The 20,190-nt window shown below is 33.1% G+C and overlaps 2 protein-coding genes and 1 long non-coding RNA gene across 5 annotated transcripts; 2 read left to right on the top strand and 1 right to left on the bottom strand.

The window, feature by feature from the left end:
* Positions 1–34: 34 nt before the first annotated feature.
* On the top strand, positions 35–4,544 carry LOC109859454 (mitogen-activated protein kinase 14B-like). Of its 2 annotated transcripts, none has more exons than XM_020437743.1 (10): positions 35–329; positions 1,055–1,184; positions 1,268–1,326; positions 1,491–1,632; positions 1,710–1,872; positions 1,990–2,061; positions 3,320–3,399; positions 3,879–3,957; positions 4,036–4,209; positions 4,288–4,544. In XM_020437743.1, exons 1-10 carry the CDS (start codon positions 226–228, stop codon positions 4,371–4,373), a joined length of 1,089 nt encoding a protein of 362 aa, XP_020293332.1. In that variant the 5' UTR covers positions 35–225; the 3' UTR covers positions 4,374–4,544. The 2 variants fall into 2 exon arrangements, with proteins under 2 accessions (XP_020293332.1, XP_020293331.1); XM_020437742.1 differs by lacking the exon at positions 3,320–3,399 and adding an exon at positions 2,579–2,658 and having other exon boundaries at positions 36–329.
* An 867-nt stretch (positions 4,545–5,411) lies between these two features.
* On the top strand, positions 5,412–7,883 carry LOC109859456. Of its 2 annotated transcripts, XR_002250712.1 has the most exons (5): positions 5,412–6,014; positions 6,193–6,338; positions 6,414–6,674; positions 6,752–6,866; positions 6,934–7,883. It is a non-coding gene; the product is annotated as an uncharacterized LOC109859456 (long non-coding RNA). The 2 variants fall into 2 exon arrangements; XR_002250711.1 differs by having other exon boundaries at positions 6,193–6,674.
* On the bottom strand, positions 7,620–11,907 carry LOC109859455 (trimeric intracellular cation channel type B). The gene is made up of 8 exons (XM_020437744.1): positions 11,581–11,907; positions 9,349–9,505; positions 9,165–9,260; positions 9,015–9,103; positions 8,829–8,916; positions 8,584–8,704; positions 8,306–8,470; positions 7,620–8,228 (listed from the first exon to the last, which is right to left on the bottom strand). Exons 1-7 carry the CDS (start codon positions 11,699–11,701, stop codon positions 8,315–8,317), a joined length of 828 nt encoding a protein of 275 aa, XP_020293333.1. The 5' UTR covers positions 11,702–11,907; the 3' UTR covers positions 7,620–8,228; positions 8,306–8,314.
* Between the last annotated feature and the right edge of the window lie 8,283 nt (positions 11,908–20,190).

The following is a 20,190-nucleotide window of genomic DNA, read 5'->3' as shown; positions in this document are numbered from 1 at the left end:
ACGCACACGTGTCACGTACCGTGCGTGTGCGCGATGTGCCGTTGTGTCCGTACAAGATGGACTCATAAGTAACGATTCAACGAGTATGTGAAATGAAGTGTTGGGTGCGATAAAATTCGTGGTGGCGAACGCGGGAAACCGATACGTCATATGACTCGTTGTTAGATTCCACAGTGCAAGAAAGCGAATAAGGATTGTGATAGTTGAGAAAAAAAAAGAAAGAGCATGCCGCAGTTTCATAAAGTCGAAATCAACAGGACGGAATGGGAGGTACCGGAGCGATATCAGTTACTGACTCCTGTGGGCTCGGGTGCTTACGGTCAGGTCTGGTGAGTGACAAATATGACTATGATAATAACATATAATTAACATATTAGCGATGTCACTTATCGTGGAAAGACAAACGATCTCGGTAATTTTGTTTGTATAAGAACTGTTGACCGATTCGCACTATCTAGGTATAACATGTGACTGTTGGAAGATTAGAATTAACGAAAAAGCGGTAAAACAAAACGCTTTTCTTGTTTTTCGAGCAATTGTTAAAACGTCTTTTTGCATTTCCTTATTATTCGATTTGTCGCCTAACAAGTGACAGTGCAGTCGATGAACAATTTTACACAAATTGATAAAACAAGATAATTGAGATGGTATTTTTCATGAACTGCTCGCAACCTTGACATTTACGGTATTTCTAGCGCGAAAATTGTTGTCGCGCGATTATTCTCCGTCGTAGAAAAAAATCTTTGACTATAATTAATGCAAGAGGACACATGAATTCCGAGGGCTTGCGCATGCGTCAAACATGAGAAATTTGCATTTCCGCGAAAATAGAATGCATAACTATATTGTCGCAAAGTGAATAAATATAATACGTAGTCTTTTCCTACTGTATATAAATCAAATGAGATTTATCTGAAATATAATTAATAATTAACAACGCATAGAAAAAGATTTTAAAGTTTGTAATACTTATAAGTGGCAAATTGTAATATAGAAAAATACACACAATTTAAATATCTTATTATCAAGAGAGATTATGTATCTTGCATTTAAGTTCGGCTCTTGACACGACCAGTGGGCAAAAAGTAGCTATTAAAAAGCTAGCTAGACCATTTCAATCAGCTGTGCATGCAAAACGCACTTATAGAGAGTTGCGTATGTTAAAACATATGAATCATGAAAACGTGAGTAAATGCGATTATATTTTAATTATTTTATACACATTTCTAACCAATTTTAAAAATATATATTAATTTCTTACATACAGGTAATAGGATTATTAGATGTATTCCATCCATCTTCATCATTGGAAGATTTTCAACAAGTGTAAGTATCCCATGCTTGGCACATATGTGAGAGATCAAAGTTTTATTTTGTTACTATGTATACATGATGGTACTAAAAAATATATAGCACTTACTAAGAGATATGATAGTTACTTAAAAGTATAATCTGTGTTTAAAATATACACATATATGTTTTAAACACAGATATCTAGTCACACATCTAATGGGAGCTGATTTAAACAATATTGTGAGAACTCAAAAACTATCAGATGATCATGTGCAATTTCTTGTGTATCAAATTCTTCGTGGCTTGAAGTATATCCATTCTGCTGGAATAATACATAGGGTATGTAAAAATACTTGTATATTTATAAGAAAAAGATGCAAAGGTCAGTTTCCCACATTTAATTAATTAATTAATAGGATTTAAAGCCATCCAACATAGCTGTTAATGAAGATTGTGAATTGAAGATACTGGACTTTGGTTTGGCCAGGCCTACAGAAAATGAAATGACTGGATATGTTGCCACAAGATGGTACAGGGCACCCGAAATCATGCTTAATTGGATGCATTACAACCAAACAGGTTAAGAATTGTATTTTAAAACAATTGGTAGGAGAATATATAATCTTATCTGAGTTCTACTTTTTAGATAAAAAATTCTTTAATGCATAATGGTGCAATATAATTGTGTATTTTTAGTTGACATTTGGTCAGTAGGATGCATTATGGCAGAGTTGTTAACTGGAAGAACACTATTCCCTGGAACAGATCGTATCCTTTACATCAGTAGACAAATATTTGTTGCATCACTACTAATTCCCAAAATTGCTTTGCTTATTTTTTAATATTTCTCTCTTATTAATTGTACAATATATGTATGTATTTTGTTTTTGTAGCAAGAAAACCATTAATATTAGATCCTTGAATATTTCCGTTTGTTTCAATTATTTAAGTATAATGTCTTTTTAATGAATATGCTTTTTGCTAAGGATCTGCAACTAATATATACGTTGCGCTCTATTGTTAAAACTAATTATGCGGCATATTTTTTCTCAACACGTTTTATAGAGAGCCAGCTGCTTAAACTACTTTATTACATAACTTAAAAGTTGTCTGCAAATTGGACACGAGAAAATATAACGGAGACTCACTGTGTATTGTAAAAAATGACACATTTAGAATGTACAGCATATTGCTTTTAGAAGTAGTAAAGAAAAAAATAATAAAAAGGGAATATTTAGCATTCTTGAAGAGAACTATAGTGGAGCCTTAGCAAGAGCAAACACAGATATTCATCAACTAAACTTGATTATGGAAATTTTGGGTACTCCACGAGACGAGTTCATGAAAAAAATATCCTCGGAATCGGTAAGTTAGCCTGCTCGCTTGCATCATCAATTAATGCATGATGTGCATGAAATTTTGTCATATAGAATTTTATGCTTAATACTTTTCTTCCTTTCATTGAAGCAGAAATATACATATAACATTTAAATATTATTACATCTTGGCAAAATCGAAATTAAAGTTTAAGTGTGATATTAACAGAAAATCGCAGCAACAAATCTGTATTTTTTTTATAATAAATTTTAAGAGATTATATTTTTACGCGTAATAATACAGATTAAAAATAATACACGTAATAATTATACTACGTTACTTAGAGTGTTCTATGTTCGCAGGAAGTTATACGGATATAGAATACTCTAGCTCTCAGGTAACAATATATCTAAAAACACTAAACTGAAAAACGTTGATTAAAAAAAAACACCCAAATAAAATTTAGATTTAGACTTTTTAATAACACTGTTTGATTTTGAATTATTTTTGCACATATATCTGGGTTTTTTAGATTAGTTCACTATTTTGTGAGAAATGTAGCTTGTTGTAAATGCAATGATAATATATGGGAATGGTCTAATTTACTTAATATTAAAGATAATTCCTACTATTGTGTTATATTATCATACGCAAGTAGTTGTCACATATAATTAATATTGCTTTTTAAATATACCTTAACCATAGACAGACATTGATCACCTAACACGAGTGTTAGTACTCTGTGGTACTCCCACAGAAGAAACATTAAGCAAAATTACTAGCCAAGAGGTAAAGTTGTTATTTTTTTATGTAAATTTTTATACAAAAGTTGGAGAATATATTAAATTATTAAGAAAATATCTATGCAATTACGTAAAAATTATTGTATGTGTGTGTGTGTGTGCGCACGCGCACGGTGTAGAAACTTTTTCTAGAAGATTGTAATTTTACACGCGTATAATTTAATTAACTGAAGATAAATACTTCATGCTTGTGTGTGTAATGCAATAAAATTTAATTGTAGAATTTTTTTTTGTTATTAAGTAATTATGATAATGTTCTTATGTTTACATTTTTATAAAGATATAACTATAAAAAGATAACAAAGCGTACACAAACTGCAACATGTAGAATAAATTCCATAGAAAAGTTTACAGAAATTTTACTTTATCTAAAATAATGAAAATATTATACATATATATAATTTATTTATTTAAATTTTATAAAGTGTAACAATATTTCAGTACAATTGGCTCTTGTTATTACAGGCTAGAAATTATATCCAAAGTTTACCACCATTAAAAAAGAAGAATTTCAAAGATGTGTTTCGTGGTGCTAATCCTCTAGGTAAATGAATAATGCTTTCTTGAACATCATGTATATGTATAAAAAAAGCAATAACTAAAATTATTTTTACTTATTTAGCTATTGATTTATTGGAATTGATGTTGGAGTTGGACGCAGAGAAAAGAATTACAGCGGAACAAGCTTTAGCGCATCCGTATCTATCGCAATATGCGGATCCGACTGACGAACCTGTTTCTTTACCTTATGATCAGAGTTTCGAGGATATGGACTTGCCAGTAGAGAAGTGGAAGGGTAACGTTTTGTTTTGTAAAACAATGAAAAAAGTTTTTTTTTTTTCATATTTTGAATAATGGATATTTTTTCTCGCAGAACTTGTGTATCATGAAGTTGTAAACTTCGTTCCACAGCAACTACCTACCTTGTCTTCGACAATTGAAACAACTTCAGATATGTAAAGATATAATTATTTTTAAGCTGAGAGTAATGTAGATTTTAAACACACAATAAGATAAATCTAATCATAATTGATAACAGGTACCCATGAATAATGAACATTTATATATGGTTATCACATGTATACATATATACACATATATAATTCACTGTATATAATTTATAGTTATAATATAAATATATTTATAACATAAATATATTTTTGATCGTTCAAGCTTAAAAAAAAAAATTAAAACACATTTTTTTCTTGAGAAAAAAGAGGAAAAGAACAAGAAGTAGTTCTAATGTTATACCGGATTATTGATTAAATGCCAGTTTATTAATATTTACTCATACGTAATAAGTACCTTATATAGAAATGTTTTAGACTTTTTGTTAAGTACCAGCTCTAGTCTACAAAGAGGAATTGCCATGCAATTAAATCATCATGAAAGATAAGTGAAAATATATCATACAGGAATTATAACAAACTCTTACTCTACACACACATACACACGCCGCATGCACGCACATAGAAAGAGAGAGAGTGTGTCAATTTATAATGAATAACAGATTAAATTTAGCTTCTTAAACTCCCGTAACAGAGTTTAATAACTATATACTTATTATTAATATGATACTTATTATTTTTTAAATAATGCTACTACTTATAAAATAGAAAAGTAGCAAGTATTCCTAACTAGATCGCTTAATAAAGTGACCAATAATTAAAAATCTAAAATTAAAGAGTAATAATAATTAATAAAAAACAAATTGTAAAAACATTACAATAAACGACATGAATTGCATGCATACGTGACGTTTTACTGCATATTGCCAATTAAACATGGAAGAATTATACACAGATTTGTACACAAAAACCATATATATAAAATATTTATATTTATACTATCAAAGTGTAAACAAAATTATGTAAAAGAAGAAATATATATTTATATACTTGAAATGGAAATAAATCAATTTATATAATACCTTTTCCTTAAACTTTAGTCATTTATTTTTAACAACATGATAGATACAACGTGTCATTTATCTTTTTTTTCATGATGTCTAAATTTTTGTGCAGTTTTAATCTAACAATATAACGAATAAGTCAATTATTATAGTTCTGATATATTCTTACTTAAATACAATTTTTTTTCCAAAAAAAATATTAGTTAATTGCAAATCTAAAATAAAGAATATATTTACGATGCATTTTTTGATATAGACACACGTTTATACATACGTATGTACTGATCATAAAGGTTAAATAACCCTGGTTGGTTTATATCGCAAGAACATACATTCTTTTTAATATGTCAAACAAGTGGACCGAAGATGATACTGAGAAATTAATAATGCTTTATGGACAATATCAATGTTTGTGGAATCCACTCGATCCTGAGTTTAGTAACAAATTGTCACGTAGCAAAGCTTATCGGGCAATAAAGGACTCTATCGATATCCCTGGATTAACAATATGCGATTGCATAAAGAGAATTGCGAACTTAAAGAAAGAATACTGTTACGAGCTATCAAAAATTGCCGCAGCCATATCTTACGAAAAGTTGTACACACCAAGAGTAAAATGGTTCAAAAGTGTACACGCCATATTTTTCTTTCGAAACATGCCATCATTTTACCACAATAATTTCAAAAAGGTATAATATAATGCCTACGTTTAAGATTAGCAGTAACATTTAGCAGTGTTTGAAAAATTATTTGCTAGAGTTTTCAATTTAGTAAACTATCTTACGCACACGTATGATATGATAGTAAAATTATAAAACTGCAAATAACATTTATTGTGTCTTTTGTGACGTATAAATATATTTATAGCAAGACGCAAACAAACAGAAAAGATTTATTAACGATAACGCTACTCGAGACAATGCTTTGCCCGTAGCTTTTGAGAAAGCAGAAGATAAAAATATTAGCTCGAGTGAAACGTTTAAACTTCAAGACGAGTTTACTTTAAAACTGAGGTCATTTGCTATACTTATTGTGTATTACTAGCTTTTGTGACTCTAAAGTAATACGAAATAAAATTACAAGAATAGTTTTCAAGTGCAGAAAAAGTCCGATTCATTCTGCTTTGAAGCCGCAAGATCCCCCGAGTCTTTCCAAAACAATACAAACGGTTGATATTGGAGTAAGGGCTAGTATCGATACTGCAGAGCGTGAAACGCAGACGGAAGTATTTTACGTTAGAACAACAACATATTGTTAAAGATATATAGCAATTTTTTTGTTCAAATGTAAATAGTGATTGTATTATATAGGAGCAAAGCTACGAATTACGCGACAACAAAGAAAAGAAGGTTTACAACATTAAATAACAAGTTTCATTCAAGTTAACGATTCTCTAAGAGAAAAAATATAAGATGTTTTCTAACAGGATCGTTCCACGTTGGGTGATACCTCTGTAAAAACGCACGATAGAACAAAATTTGATGATACTTTTGATATATTTGGCAAAAGCGTGGCATTCCAGTTGCGAACTATCGATATACGTAAGTACGCATATAATCAGAAGTATAAGAATTATTGAGTAAAATCGCGTAACTTATTTGCTCTTAGAAACTGCTGTGGAACTAGAAAAAGAGATACAAAATTTACTGACAAAGGCGCAATTAAAATCTTTAGAATCTAAGCTAATGAGCCAGATTAGCATTTCAGTTTGCTGTTGTGAGTGCAAAGACTGTAAAATAATGTGTAAAAATGAAACTTGTAGCTGTGGTTTGCCATTTAAGGACTGTTTATTATTGTCAAAAATAAAAGACAAGAATCATCAAGTTTGTTACAAGTAACAGGTGAGAAATAATACCTAAAGTAGCTGTGAAAAGTTAAACTTTTTTTGTCAAGGTAGCGAAATAAACACGAGTGTTTTTACTTCAAATCCGATTTTATTACATGAAAATGTAGAATACGCGATATTTCTCATTGCAAAAATTTATGTATACTTATTATCAAGAATTAAAGCAGCTCAGGATATATAGCATCACAGAAAGTGAAAGAGAATATTTGGATTTAACAAAACAGTATAAAAGACATTTGTTTTCTCGTACTATTTGGTTTTACATACATATTGCATACTTTTAAACTTCTTATATACTGCAATTCATATGAACGTGTACAAATCAGTGTACATAGTCATGTAAGATTATTAAATTGTTTTTCCTGAGAATACGCATTTTTATATATGTATATATATAATTTTTCTTCTTCTTTGAATAAATAATACACGAATAGAAATGAGTTTAAATAATTTAAAATGATTGAATTTACTAAAACATTTTACTATGCATTTATATATATAAGAAACATGTATATATGTTGTTGTACTTCTACAAACAAAACTTAATGACAAATTTAAAAAAACCAACAGTTAACTGATAACACAAAGAAATATCTACGTTATTATATTGACAAGGGAACACACTTTTGATGTTTGCTGATTGAATCAGTGCATTTTATCGTTTTTGTCGATAATATAATCCGGATTAAAAATAAACAATCTTGCACAAAAAGTAACGTATTTACAATTTAAAGCAAAACCATATTTGCAAAATTTTTAAAATAGAGAATGCAAATGTGGAAGAGAAACGATGGAGAAAGAAATTAACATCCATAAGTAACGTTGGAATAATACTGTCAATATTTTGAAGACACACTCTTTGGGAACCGAACCTTCCGTTAATTAATACATATGTATATGAATATTTTGTATATATAAAATTATTGTACTTCCAATATTCGATTCGTCAGGAATCCTTTCCTGCCATCTGACTAGCTTCAAATAGTTTTTATTTCGCTTCTTGATTACTCGATGCTAGCTCAATGCTATGCTGTGTGATAAAATGATGATACGTTTTCTGAAAAGAAACGCAGATAAGATTTGATTTATAGATGTGTTTTGTAATGTATATTCAAACATATATTGCGGTTTTACTGTAAAAATTTAATTTGTTTTCTTTGCATCTGCTTTGTCGTCTTTAGCTTGTCCACGGCCTAACAGTTTGGCAAGCGAATCCCAAATCCCGCCCAAAAACAAAGCACAGAAAAGATTTTCAAATGGCACAAATGGATCATGAATGCCAAGCAAAATTGATGATAACTATAAAAAGACATTATATTGTTAATATATTATTTCATCTTATAAATCACTGAGTTAAACGTACAAATAAAAAATAAAAAAAAGAAAAAAAAACTAAATCTATAAAATTCTACCTTAAAGTAAACGAAGAAGATGACAATGCCGAAATACACAAGAGCATGAGGTGCCGATATAAGATCAGTCTTCTTATCTAGCACAAAAATGATCGATGCAACCATGGATGCTTTGGTGGGACTGTAAAATAATGTATCATTTTTAATATCTCCTTGTTTGTTAAAAACTCATAACTCTACATGTGCAATATATAATTTTAATGTTTAACTTTTTATATACAAAAAAGTATACAAATTTCACGTACAAACTGGGTTGCATAAATTCCATTGCGGTTGGTGTCCATACGCCACGTATAAGGCGTTCAAATAATTTTATAAATCCAGCTCCATTACCTATATAATTTATTCATATTAAGTTTCAATCAGTTTTATATGCTGATCTAGATTAGATTTTTGCATATATAGTGTAGAATGAGTTTCTAATAATCAACCTTTTAATGTTCCGATCAATATCATGATAAGATATGCATTTGGATAAAGTTTCCCTGCATGAGTTACTCCATCGTATACCTTTTTACACCTATAAAAAATAGTATGTACACAACTTGTATATAAAGAATATAGAGAAAATATATACTTACCTATAAACTTCCTTCATTGCTGAACATATTATTTTTACAGGTAAAAATTTGGCTATTTTATATCCAATGTCAAATGGCGTGTAAAATATGACATACCTGAGAAAGATTCGTGACAACTTTGTTTCTTTCAATACGCACATACATTTTATAAATTAGGAAATATAATATAATTTGTATTTATTACCAAACCACAGTTGCTACTATCACTTGTGGTGTGTTTTTTAAAGGTGCTAGAATTGGTTCTCCCAATAATCCATTACACAACATACCACTCGCAAAAACAACTAGCATTGTAGACAGCCAACATGATAAAGGATGCTTGCGTGAAAATGCTTGTGCACCTGAATAAATCAAAACTTTTCTTATTTATATTTTGCTATTTTATTTTTAATGTATATTTTAAACAAAGCAAAAACTATTTTATTTGTTTCAAAAATATATTACAATAATCGGTTGATCTTACAAGCCTGGATTCAAGATGGTGATGGTCTTAATAAATTGTGTATACGTCAAATTTTCTATTGTTTGCGTCGCAAATATTGACAGATAAAGTTCTTAAATTACTATTTAGTGACTATGTGTTGAGGACAAATTGTAACTTTGGCTAGACGATTGACAAATTGCATCATAATTGACACTTCATGGTGCCATGGTTTCATGTCACTGAATTCCCTTGTACTAGTTCGATTCATAATCACAGCTTTTGAATTTAAATATTTTGATTGGCTGAGGATGATAATCTGAATAAAAAGAAATCGAAATGTTCCAACAATAGAAAATTTGACATATACACAATTTATTAACCATCACCACATCCTGGATCCAGGCTTATAAGATCAACCATTCATTGAAATGTTTTTGGAAGTCTACTCCTTAATTTTTCTATTATATTACAGCTAGATAAAAGATTATGTGCAGAAAGTTAGTTTTTTACTTATATGGTTTGAATATATCGCTATCATGATAAACTGTAACAAAACACACTGTTTAAAATAGGTCAGACAGAGAATCCTTATAAGTAAGACACATTCTATATATAACATAGTGTTATAACTTTCTATCAATAAAAATAACTGGATTGAATCAAATTTGGGTTATGAATATTTTATTTATTTAGAGACCTAAAGGAAGTAAGTATATATTTTAAAGAAACTGGTTTTGAAAGAGTCTTTATTTTGGACAGTTCTAATCATATATGTGTGCCTGTGTGTAGTTGGCAAGGTGTATACTGAAATAGATTATCTGGGTCTTATGTTATTGCCTTGAGATAGAATTATGATAATTGTGCCAAGAAGAGCAAGTATAAAATTGACGATGATTAATTTTTATTATGACAACATAATCATCTTGAAAAAAATATTTTTTATATATTCTTAAGTCATATATAAATATACATAAATTATATATAAATAAAAGATTTTCAAGTACAAGATATGCCAACTTGTGACTATAATTAAATATATTGTATATAATACATAACATTGTGAATAATATATAATACAAGTTTTATATTTTTCGGATGTAAACACTAAAAACTAATTTCGGATTAATTTTTATTAACAATTTGTGTAATTTACTCTTTGATAATATTGTGCATCTTACACATTCGTGTTTTTATAAGTATTAGATTGAGTATTTGGTAAAATGATAGCAACTAGAAATATCTATGTGCCAGTGATCGTTCCAAGAGTTTTCTAAAATGAAGAAAAAGGAAAAAGAGAGGAGTAAAAGAAGAGGGGAATAAGAGAGAGAGAGAGAGAGAGAGAGAGAAAGAGAGAAGAGAAGCAGTGACAGTTGCCGATCAGCACAAATATGTTCATTTTTATATCGAATTATTTACTATATACCTATATATGTATATATCTTCCTTGTTTTATAATATAATTCTCTAAAGTTTGAGCCACAAATGCACTAAACCAATTCTCTAAAATCCAATTTAGAGAGATTCTTTCTACAATCAAAGACTCGAAAGTTAGAGCAGCAACTTTATCATAATAATTAAATTATAGATAAACATATGTCTGTTTATTCGTATGACTTCAGTTAGCGATTTCAAAGGATAAATGTTTTAAGTTTGTTTGTTTGAAAAATTGTGCAAATCATATTCACATTACTTCGATAAAAAGCACAAGTTTCATGCTGATTAATTAGACTGTATCCGAGCGCGGGAAAAATTCAACAAGAAGTCGACGAGAAGGAAGAGCACCGTGTGAACATAAAACACACATCCGTAAATATAAAACATCACGATGTGATGTTCGCGGACAATCAGGGGACAGAGCGAGGTTGTTCCTAAGAGAGTACACAGCGAAAGATTGTTGCAAAAAGATGGATAGAAAGAGACAGCTGGATCCCAGAAAATTACAGCGCCGTGAGCATTGTAAATTTAGAAACGGCCGTACAGAGCCAAGCTTACCCGGTCCCAGATCCTCCCTGACGTGCAGCGCGCACAGCACGCAATACGCTATATCGAAATACGGGAACATTTTCAGTTTGATGATCTGATTGGCCATGTCCAGAAACGCTTCGGGATCCATTGCGAACACGATATGGTGGTCTCCTGACCGCCGGTGAGACAAACAACAAAAACCTCACACGTTTTATCTTCCTTTTCTCGTTCCCCTTCTGTCTCAGTGCACCTACTGCTTCTCGATTTAAACCGCTCGTTGTCGAGCGTGTCGCGAGCAACGCTGACTATTCGCTGTCTGCTACCAACCGGTCGTCCGTCGTCTGCTAGGCTAACCCAACCTCGCTATCAGAGGCAAATAGAAAAAAAAAATAGTGCTTTCTATTTCATCGGTAAAGTATTGGTGTGCGTGCGAGTCCCGAATGGTGCCTGCAGATGGCCGCAAGCTACATACGATAATGCCATTATTCGATAAATTATCACGTACATTTTATTTTAACAGATTTCCTGTATTGCCAACAAAATATTTTGATAACAATTAACTAACAACTGACATATATATATATATATATAATATAATAATTATAATAATAATATATAGTAATAATATTTATTTATTATTACTATTACACTTGCATCTTAGCCACTAAAATACTTTCAAACGCGAAAATCGATTTTAGACGGGAAATATCGAATAGAACTCGGTTACGTTTGGATATAGCGTACGCACCGACTAGTCACTCATGGACATGGCTACGTAGTTGCCAATGTGCACCACCTGTGGATATAGCGCTGACTTACAGGGCAAAAAACTTTTATTCTTAGAATGCGTTCGGGGAGCGCGCTATCAGCGCTGTTGCATCATTCTATCTTTATTGCTCATTAGATGTAAAACAAAGATAGAATGACGCAATAGCGCTGATAGCGTGCTCCTCGAACGCAGCTTTAATGTAACGAGAAATGAAGATAGAATGATATTTCGAAACATTTGCAGTGAGACTTTGAACGCACCCCACAACGTTGTACCAAAGAGGAGACTAAGAGCGGCCAGGGCCTTAATTCTTAAAAAACTTACGTATACGAAACTCTACTGTTAATGTCACATGTACTATAGACTTTCGTATGCGCAAATTGTTCAAGAATCGAGGTCCAGAGCTATATGAAAAACTAATAGTTTTCCGCTCTGTAAGTCAGCGCTATATCCATAAGTGGTGCACATTGGCACCACTACCCATGTTCACAAGCGGTTTGTCGGTGTGTACGCTATGTGCACGCCTATGGTTTTATCTTTAACGCTTAATAACTCACTTTGTGAGGTAGACCGACACAGTCTCTAATAATACAAAGAACAAATAAAGTTTGTCGGAGCAGGTACACATAGGATTTTAATCAAATAGTCATACACACACATTTAAATAAAACTCTTTATTAAAATATTTATTTAAATAAATGTAATCAAGTATATCATTGCTTAGTTTTCGTGTAGAGCAGGCATCTTTGTATACCAATCACGCTCCTGACCAATGCGCTCAATTCCTGTCTGAGCTAAGGCTAGTGGTGGAAGATCGGAGTTTTTTCGGCCAATGAGATGGGTGCAATGCGCGGCGCGGATGCGCGCAGGATCGGAGCCACCGCGAGCAACGTCAGAGTGAGCGTGAACGTCCGCCGAGATACAAGCTTCTTTTGATGTTCCTCTCGTTCGGATTTTCGGCGTTTCTTTTATATTGTGTTGGCATCGCGTATATTCCGCAGGACAATCACCACGCTCGCACGCGAGTGCTTATCGATTCGCGTAATCGCCCCTCGTTCTTGTGTATTCTCACGTGCGAAAGATACACGCAGCGCGCCGCGCTGGTCAATTATCGGTGGTTTTAACATTTTCGGGACAGAGCACTGGAGCAGCTCCAAGAAAAGGGAAAAGGAAAAAAGACAGTGTATATATGCGCACATGTTTTTTACAAAGACATACGCGATCCTGATTACACTAAGGCTGCGGTCCGTTTCATGCTTAAGCGCACATTTATCTATAGTATACGTGACATATACTACAGATAAATGCGCGATTAAGCATGAAACGGACCGCAGCCTAAATATACTCAAAAAGTAGACCTGTGTCGAATAGAACACCGCGCGATACTTCCACCCAAATTCGCACAGCGCGGCCGTAATTTCGCGAAGACAGTGACATGCCTGACTATGATGATGGAATCGTGAGAACAGAATGTGTTGTTTCAAAAAAGCCGGACAATAAGACGTGATCAGTAAATTGAAAGTCGATCGCGTGCGCTCTTTTGACATTCATCGGGAAAGATATAGGTAGAGTGAGTGTGTCGTGAGATGTAAATACGCGCGCCCGCCCTCTGTCTCTCTCTATTCTCCGCGCGTTTTGCGCCAGGTTGTCGGATTACTGGCGATAAAATCGGAATTGTTCGCAGTGGTGATTTGAAGTGCTTTCAACAATTTGACTTTACTTCCCGTCACAGACGTTATTGAATATCTATCGGATAGCATTGGACATCTTTGTACTTTCTGAGATCTCGAGAGGTATGTATTATTACTAATTATGTTGTATATGATGATTATACAGGAAAAATGTGTTTTAAGAAAATTTTGATTAACTTAATTTTGACGATATAATCTTGATTCAATTTTGAAACTTGTTGCCAGTCTATATCTATATGTACATATATGTACATATATATTATTGTTGCTTTTGTCACTTTATATATAATGTTACATATTAAAACGCAGAAGATTTTCCTTTACAAGATTGTCGCGAGGCAATGGCACGAAAATTTTAATAGGAAAATTAATAGCGTTGCAGAAACTAATGTACACACATTTGCTCGATCAGCAGTTTATCACCTAATTTTAAAGAAAATAAAATTTTCTCAGGCGCACGATATACAACACTACGCACACATTATTTAAGCATCGCGATATTATTTAATAAAACATTTATTTGTTGGCACATCATTGCATATCAGTGATTGAAAGTAGTATACATTCGGATGTTATTAGAAATAACGCATAAACGTTAACGGTATTCGTCTCTTCGATTTGTTTGAACATTTATATCTCCGAAAAGAATATTTTTCTCTTAAATTTGAAGTCAATGAAAACGATACCAAATACCGTTGCAAAATTTTGTATGTGTTGTTATATAGAAGCGGATTGAACAATTGTACATATATAGTAGCATCTAGCTCGAATCTCGCGAGCAATACGAAAATGTTGACGAAATGCCGAAAGTGCAGTGAACCCATATGGCGCTGAACGGAGGTCTGCGCGCGCTTGTTTACATTTTAGAATTTATTTTGCATAAGAAATGTTTGCTTAGCTCGCTTACCATACCCGTACGCGATAAATCGTGCAAATATTTGTGAAAAATATTACGTCTGCATTGGCAACGGAATTTTTTTTGTTTTTTTTTTTTTTACATCAAAGCTCGATTTACCGAAAGCAAAAGATTTCGTAAAATCTTGCAATATATAACACTTGATGAGCATTCGGAGCATATCCGATTACGGAATGCAACCGCGTTCACGGCTGAGTCACTTAATTTGCTTACAGTCTCATAATAGAGAAATTATACAAGACACACACAAATGTCATGACAAAGACAAGGCACAAGTAATATGGAAAATATTAACGTTAAAAACTCGCATATACATTATATGAAAATGTATTTGATATCTTTCCTGAAAATAAATTCAACAATTATCTATGAGGATACATGCATATGTGTGTATTTTAAACATCATGTGGAATGATGATATTTCTTGATGCTTCCCGATTATAACATTTTTGACAAAAAAACAAAACGCGCGTAATATTTCTTATCAATGAAACATAAAACTTACAATTTTCGTATTGCATTTACTTATACAATCCGCTTTTATATTGTACACCATTGACGTAGTCAATTAAGATTGATTGAGTTCGGTTAAGTGTGGTAGAGTTAACTGAGTAACACACATACGGCCAGCAAAGCCTATTGTAGAAAGAAAGATTAGTACGTCTCTGAGAAAGAGAGTCTCAGGGAGAAACCGAACTGCGAACAGAGGCACGTGTTTCCAAATCGCGTACAGTAGTTCCGTTGTCCTCTTATCCCGATATAGATCCGCTACCATGACACATACATACAACGTGTATTTCGTCACTGTAAACAGCGCGGATCTCGTTATTGTGTCGCCTCGTGGCTGAAGAACCGAGAGAGGGCCAAGTATGTACATCGAACGAACGTGCCGAGTGTTCATTCATAGAAAGCCTTGTTTATTTTTAGATTAGCTATTTTAAAAGAATGTGAAAAGAGAAAGATAAGTTTAATTTCGAATTCTAGAATATTATCGCGCAATCTTAATATCGTAAAAATAAAAATAAAAAAGAAATTTATATCACAGAAAACTACTTGATTTTTATAATCGATATATAATATTTTCGAAATATTTGTCAGGAGAGAAAAGAATTTCACAATTGCATCGAATTTAGTTTTTAATTCTGTAACACGATAAAGATGTAAGTTGAAATTTTCTTTGTGTGCTTGTATACAGCAGATGTGTGAACATTTTATTATTAAAATAAAAGTGTTCATCATACATGTGATATGCAGTGAAGCGTGTTGGAACCGTTTGTTTGGAATAAAAACAATTTGCTTTCGTTACGTGAAAAATCAGTAAACCGTGCGTGCATTCGGAGAATATACATTGTCTCCATTTGCACGATAACGACGACGACGATGACGACGTTTCAGGAATAGTCAAACTCGGGTGAAAATAAGTTATTTGCAGCACGCATGCTACAAACACTTCAAGTATTATAGATACTGCCGAATTGAATGAAAGGTGGTAAGAGAGTGTGCGCGCAAGTACTTTGCTCTATCTCATAGATAATGTTTATCACTTTTTTTCTCTGCGTACACAGGTGAGATATATATACTGCACGTGTTATTTCCTCGATTACTGCGACGCGATTAGCAGTTGCCGCATCGCGAATTGTCACTATAATACGTGTTTGTAATCTTGCTTACGTCAATGTTCTATTTTTCTCTTTTTTCTTTATTTCACGCAAATCTCGCCGTCGCAAACGCATTTGTGATATCAGAGCGCACATGTGCTTTGAAAAGTATCGATTCTCGACAAACGCCGTTAATCGTTTTAATATATCAATGTATTTAAGATACTGTTGGATTTCAATAGAATTAAAAAAAAAAGTTTAATTCATGACACCTCTATGTAATGTACTAATTGACGTTGTTATTTATCTCAAGTATCTCGTCTAATTTTCAGTAGATGACGATGTGTGTCTTAAGGGCCGTACAATGGGAGTAGGTAGTATAGAGCAAGAAGTAAGGTTCTTGGAGTTATTTCATTTTTGTCTATACAAGTAATTATTTCGCGTTTTTTTGACACGCGTCTTTTATTGGCTAACAGTAAGGCAGTAGGCAGTGCGAAATGGGAATTGCCCATTTCGTTATTCCCGTCGTTTCTTCACCGAAAAATAGTTTACTCTCCTACAGCCCTACTACCTTCATTGTAGACTAGCCATTAGATAACACGTGTTACTTTCTACGGTACCGCGCGAGTTGCTTGATTCGAATTCGAAATGCGATAATAACTCCTTTTCGTCGATCGTAATGCGAGGAAAGCGAAACGCGCTTGTAACAATCAATAATCGGTACTCCTCAAATTTTACAGCGATTTATCGCAATAAACAAGCGCACTGCGTAGTGCACTCGCCGGAACAATTGGAGCGAGTACTACAGAGCGCAGTAATTAAAACGCAGTAAATTTTAGTGCGCACCGAACGAAACACATTTGGATGTTTTGTACGACCTCGCGTATCGATCCTTTCTTCCTCCTCCTCTTCTTCCTTCTCCTTCTCTTCTCTTCTCTTCTCTTCTCTTCTCTTTCTCTCTTGCTACGTTCATTGTCGGCGATTAATTGCACGGTAGAATCTCTATCTACACGTATATCCGCACTAAAATGTAATTTAATCATCGAATTCGTCACACGTCGTATTGTAGTTATTACGATGGTTATGTTTCGGGAATTGGTAATTATTATTATGTTTTCATGCTAATTGTCGGATAGCTTGTCAATTTTATCAAAAAAAGACATCACAAATTTCAATTTTTAGCAATTTACAAATATGATAATTTTACTTTCTGCGATTATAGATAATATTTACACAAATACGATCGTTACAGAGATTGTTTTACAGAATAAAATTGGGTTTTTCTGAAAGTTTTCGTAAGGATAATTTAATATTGTTAGAAAAAAAAAAAATTTTTTATAATACTGTGGACACCGTTGACGAGATATAATAAAAAAAGAGTTTCAAAAGAGAACGTAAGAGATGAGAGTTATATGTAAAATCTTTGAAATTGTATTTCTTCGTTGTTCTTATATGTTTTTGTTGGATTATTTTTTGTTGCATCTGCTGACACTCAAACTGATGTGCGAACAATAGGATTTCTACAGTTGCAACACTGCGAGGCGTGTTTAATGCAAAGTCGAGGAAAATCAGATTTTTTGTAGCGCACGCGTAAAGAAAATCTCTCGTCGAAGCGAACGAACGCAGAGGCCGTACATTTGAGATCGGCTGCGCGCTCAGAAAATCTGTGCGCGAGTATCGTAGGCAAATGCAGCGATCAAGAACAGCTCCGGTGCAGATGTATATGCGCGAGACGAAAGAGAACGAAAAGCCGGTCCTTGGTGGAACACCTGCTCCACAGGTATACGATCCTCTCCACTGTTCTTCGCGCCCGTTACCGCGTATATCTTGCAACATTCTTTTACCTCTTCTTTCACTGTGATCAGTTCAATACTGACAGTGATTATATTATATTCTTTTTCTCAAAAAGAAAAAGAATATAACAACTTTTTGAGAAAAAGAATATAATAGAAGTACAGTAGAATATAATTGTACAAAAACGCGCCACGTCACTTACTTAAGTTTATACGTCCACGTATTCGTACAAATATTGTTCACTACTTTATACATTATTTCCGAAATTATTTTACGAACAACATTAATTGTGATATTATTTTAAAAGAATTGTTTATATGTGTAAGAAAACAAAAAAAATTTCTATAAAGAAATCTTGGAGATGTTTGTGACATCAAGTCATGATTTTTGGATAAACATGGAAGGAGAAAAAGAGAGAGAGAGAGAGAGAGAGAGAGAGAAAACACTGATTTAAATTACCGCACAATAACGTCGCTTGCAGAAAACCAGTTTGCCGGGTGTTCAGCCTGTTCTTGCAAAGCCATACAATGTTTGAAGAACTTAGGTCACTATCAAACCACAGACTTTTACTAAACCACACGGAGCAATTTTGACAGGCGACGAGCTGAGAAAAGTCATTAAATAATTAATGAGATTTAGTATGTTTCTTTCTTTATATGATTTTTTATAGAATCGCAGTCTTAAATGCGATATTTTGGATCAATTATTAATACCTTTGAAAAATAGAAGATAAAACATTTGTTTTAATATTAGTTACGTTACACAAATCGAGAGCCAAATGTATGTAGATGAATACGTTAATGGTTTCACTTCTGAACTTCTTAACGTGTTGCTCGCAGCGAATCTTGCAGCTGCATCGCTCGTCGTTTTGTATCTTAACACATTGCAGACGAGAGCTACCAGAATTCTCTATCACACAATACGGTGAATTCTCAAAGCCCGCCGGCAATATGTTACAACGTTAAGCAGTTTCGTTGGTTGGGGAAAGCATACTGTTAATTACTTCAAGGATAACACATCTTTTGCTGTATTGTTGTATTGTAACCTTGAAAATCTGGTAACACAGGGCTAATAGATTTTCTTCTTTTCCACATCAATATTCCTACAAAATTTTACGCATAAGTGATAAAGCGATATAAGCTCGAGTTTTCTTGAATCTTACCGTATAGTCGCTTTTACGATAAGTACTTTTAAGCAACTTTGTTCTTTTACTCTCTACGTGAGATTACGTAACGTATACATGTAGCGCGATTGTACTGTGGTAGAGCTGTGATACAAATTTCCATTTACGATACTTTATCGTATTCTTCATTTCGTGTTAATCGCTCGCTATTACTTCGGATCCGAGTAACTTTCACAGCAGAGTTGCTTAATGACACGGTAGAACCGGACAATCACTACGGAACACCTGCTCCGGACGTATTTATGTTAGTCGATCCCTCTTTCTTGATTCTGACACCAGTGAACTCACGTAAAGTACTAGGACGTCTCGCCGTCATATGCAACTAACTTAACGACGATCCCTTTAAGCAAAATATATCCTTTACGTTGCCGTAAACGTACGGTGATGTGATAACGGCGGTGATAAACGAGTCTAGGCGTCACGAATATCTGGTATCATAAAAATACTGGAAGCGTTTTCATATAATACTCCGCTTCTCTCTCTCTCTCTCTCTCTTTCTCTCTCTCTCGTGAAGCTATTAAATACGCTCTGTCCGCGTATAACGGAATTTTCTAATATCGCATGCACTCGGCTTCTCGTTGTTCGTTAACATAACATTCCAGACGAATCGATTTTTTCTTTTTCTATTTTTTTTTTTTATTTATTAAGTTGTGTTCGTGGTCATGCGACGAAGTTTAATATGTCGC

Source organism: Pseudomyrmex gracilis, unplaced genomic scaffold (genome assembly GCF_002006095.1).
Source record: "Pseudomyrmex gracilis isolate BER0280 unplaced genomic scaffold, ASM200609v1 scaffold_262, whole genome shotgun sequence".
Lineage (NCBI taxonomy): Eukaryota > Metazoa > Arthropoda > Insecta > Hymenoptera > Formicidae > Pseudomyrmex > Pseudomyrmex gracilis.
This window is presented reverse-complemented; position numbering and strand designations above follow the sequence as displayed.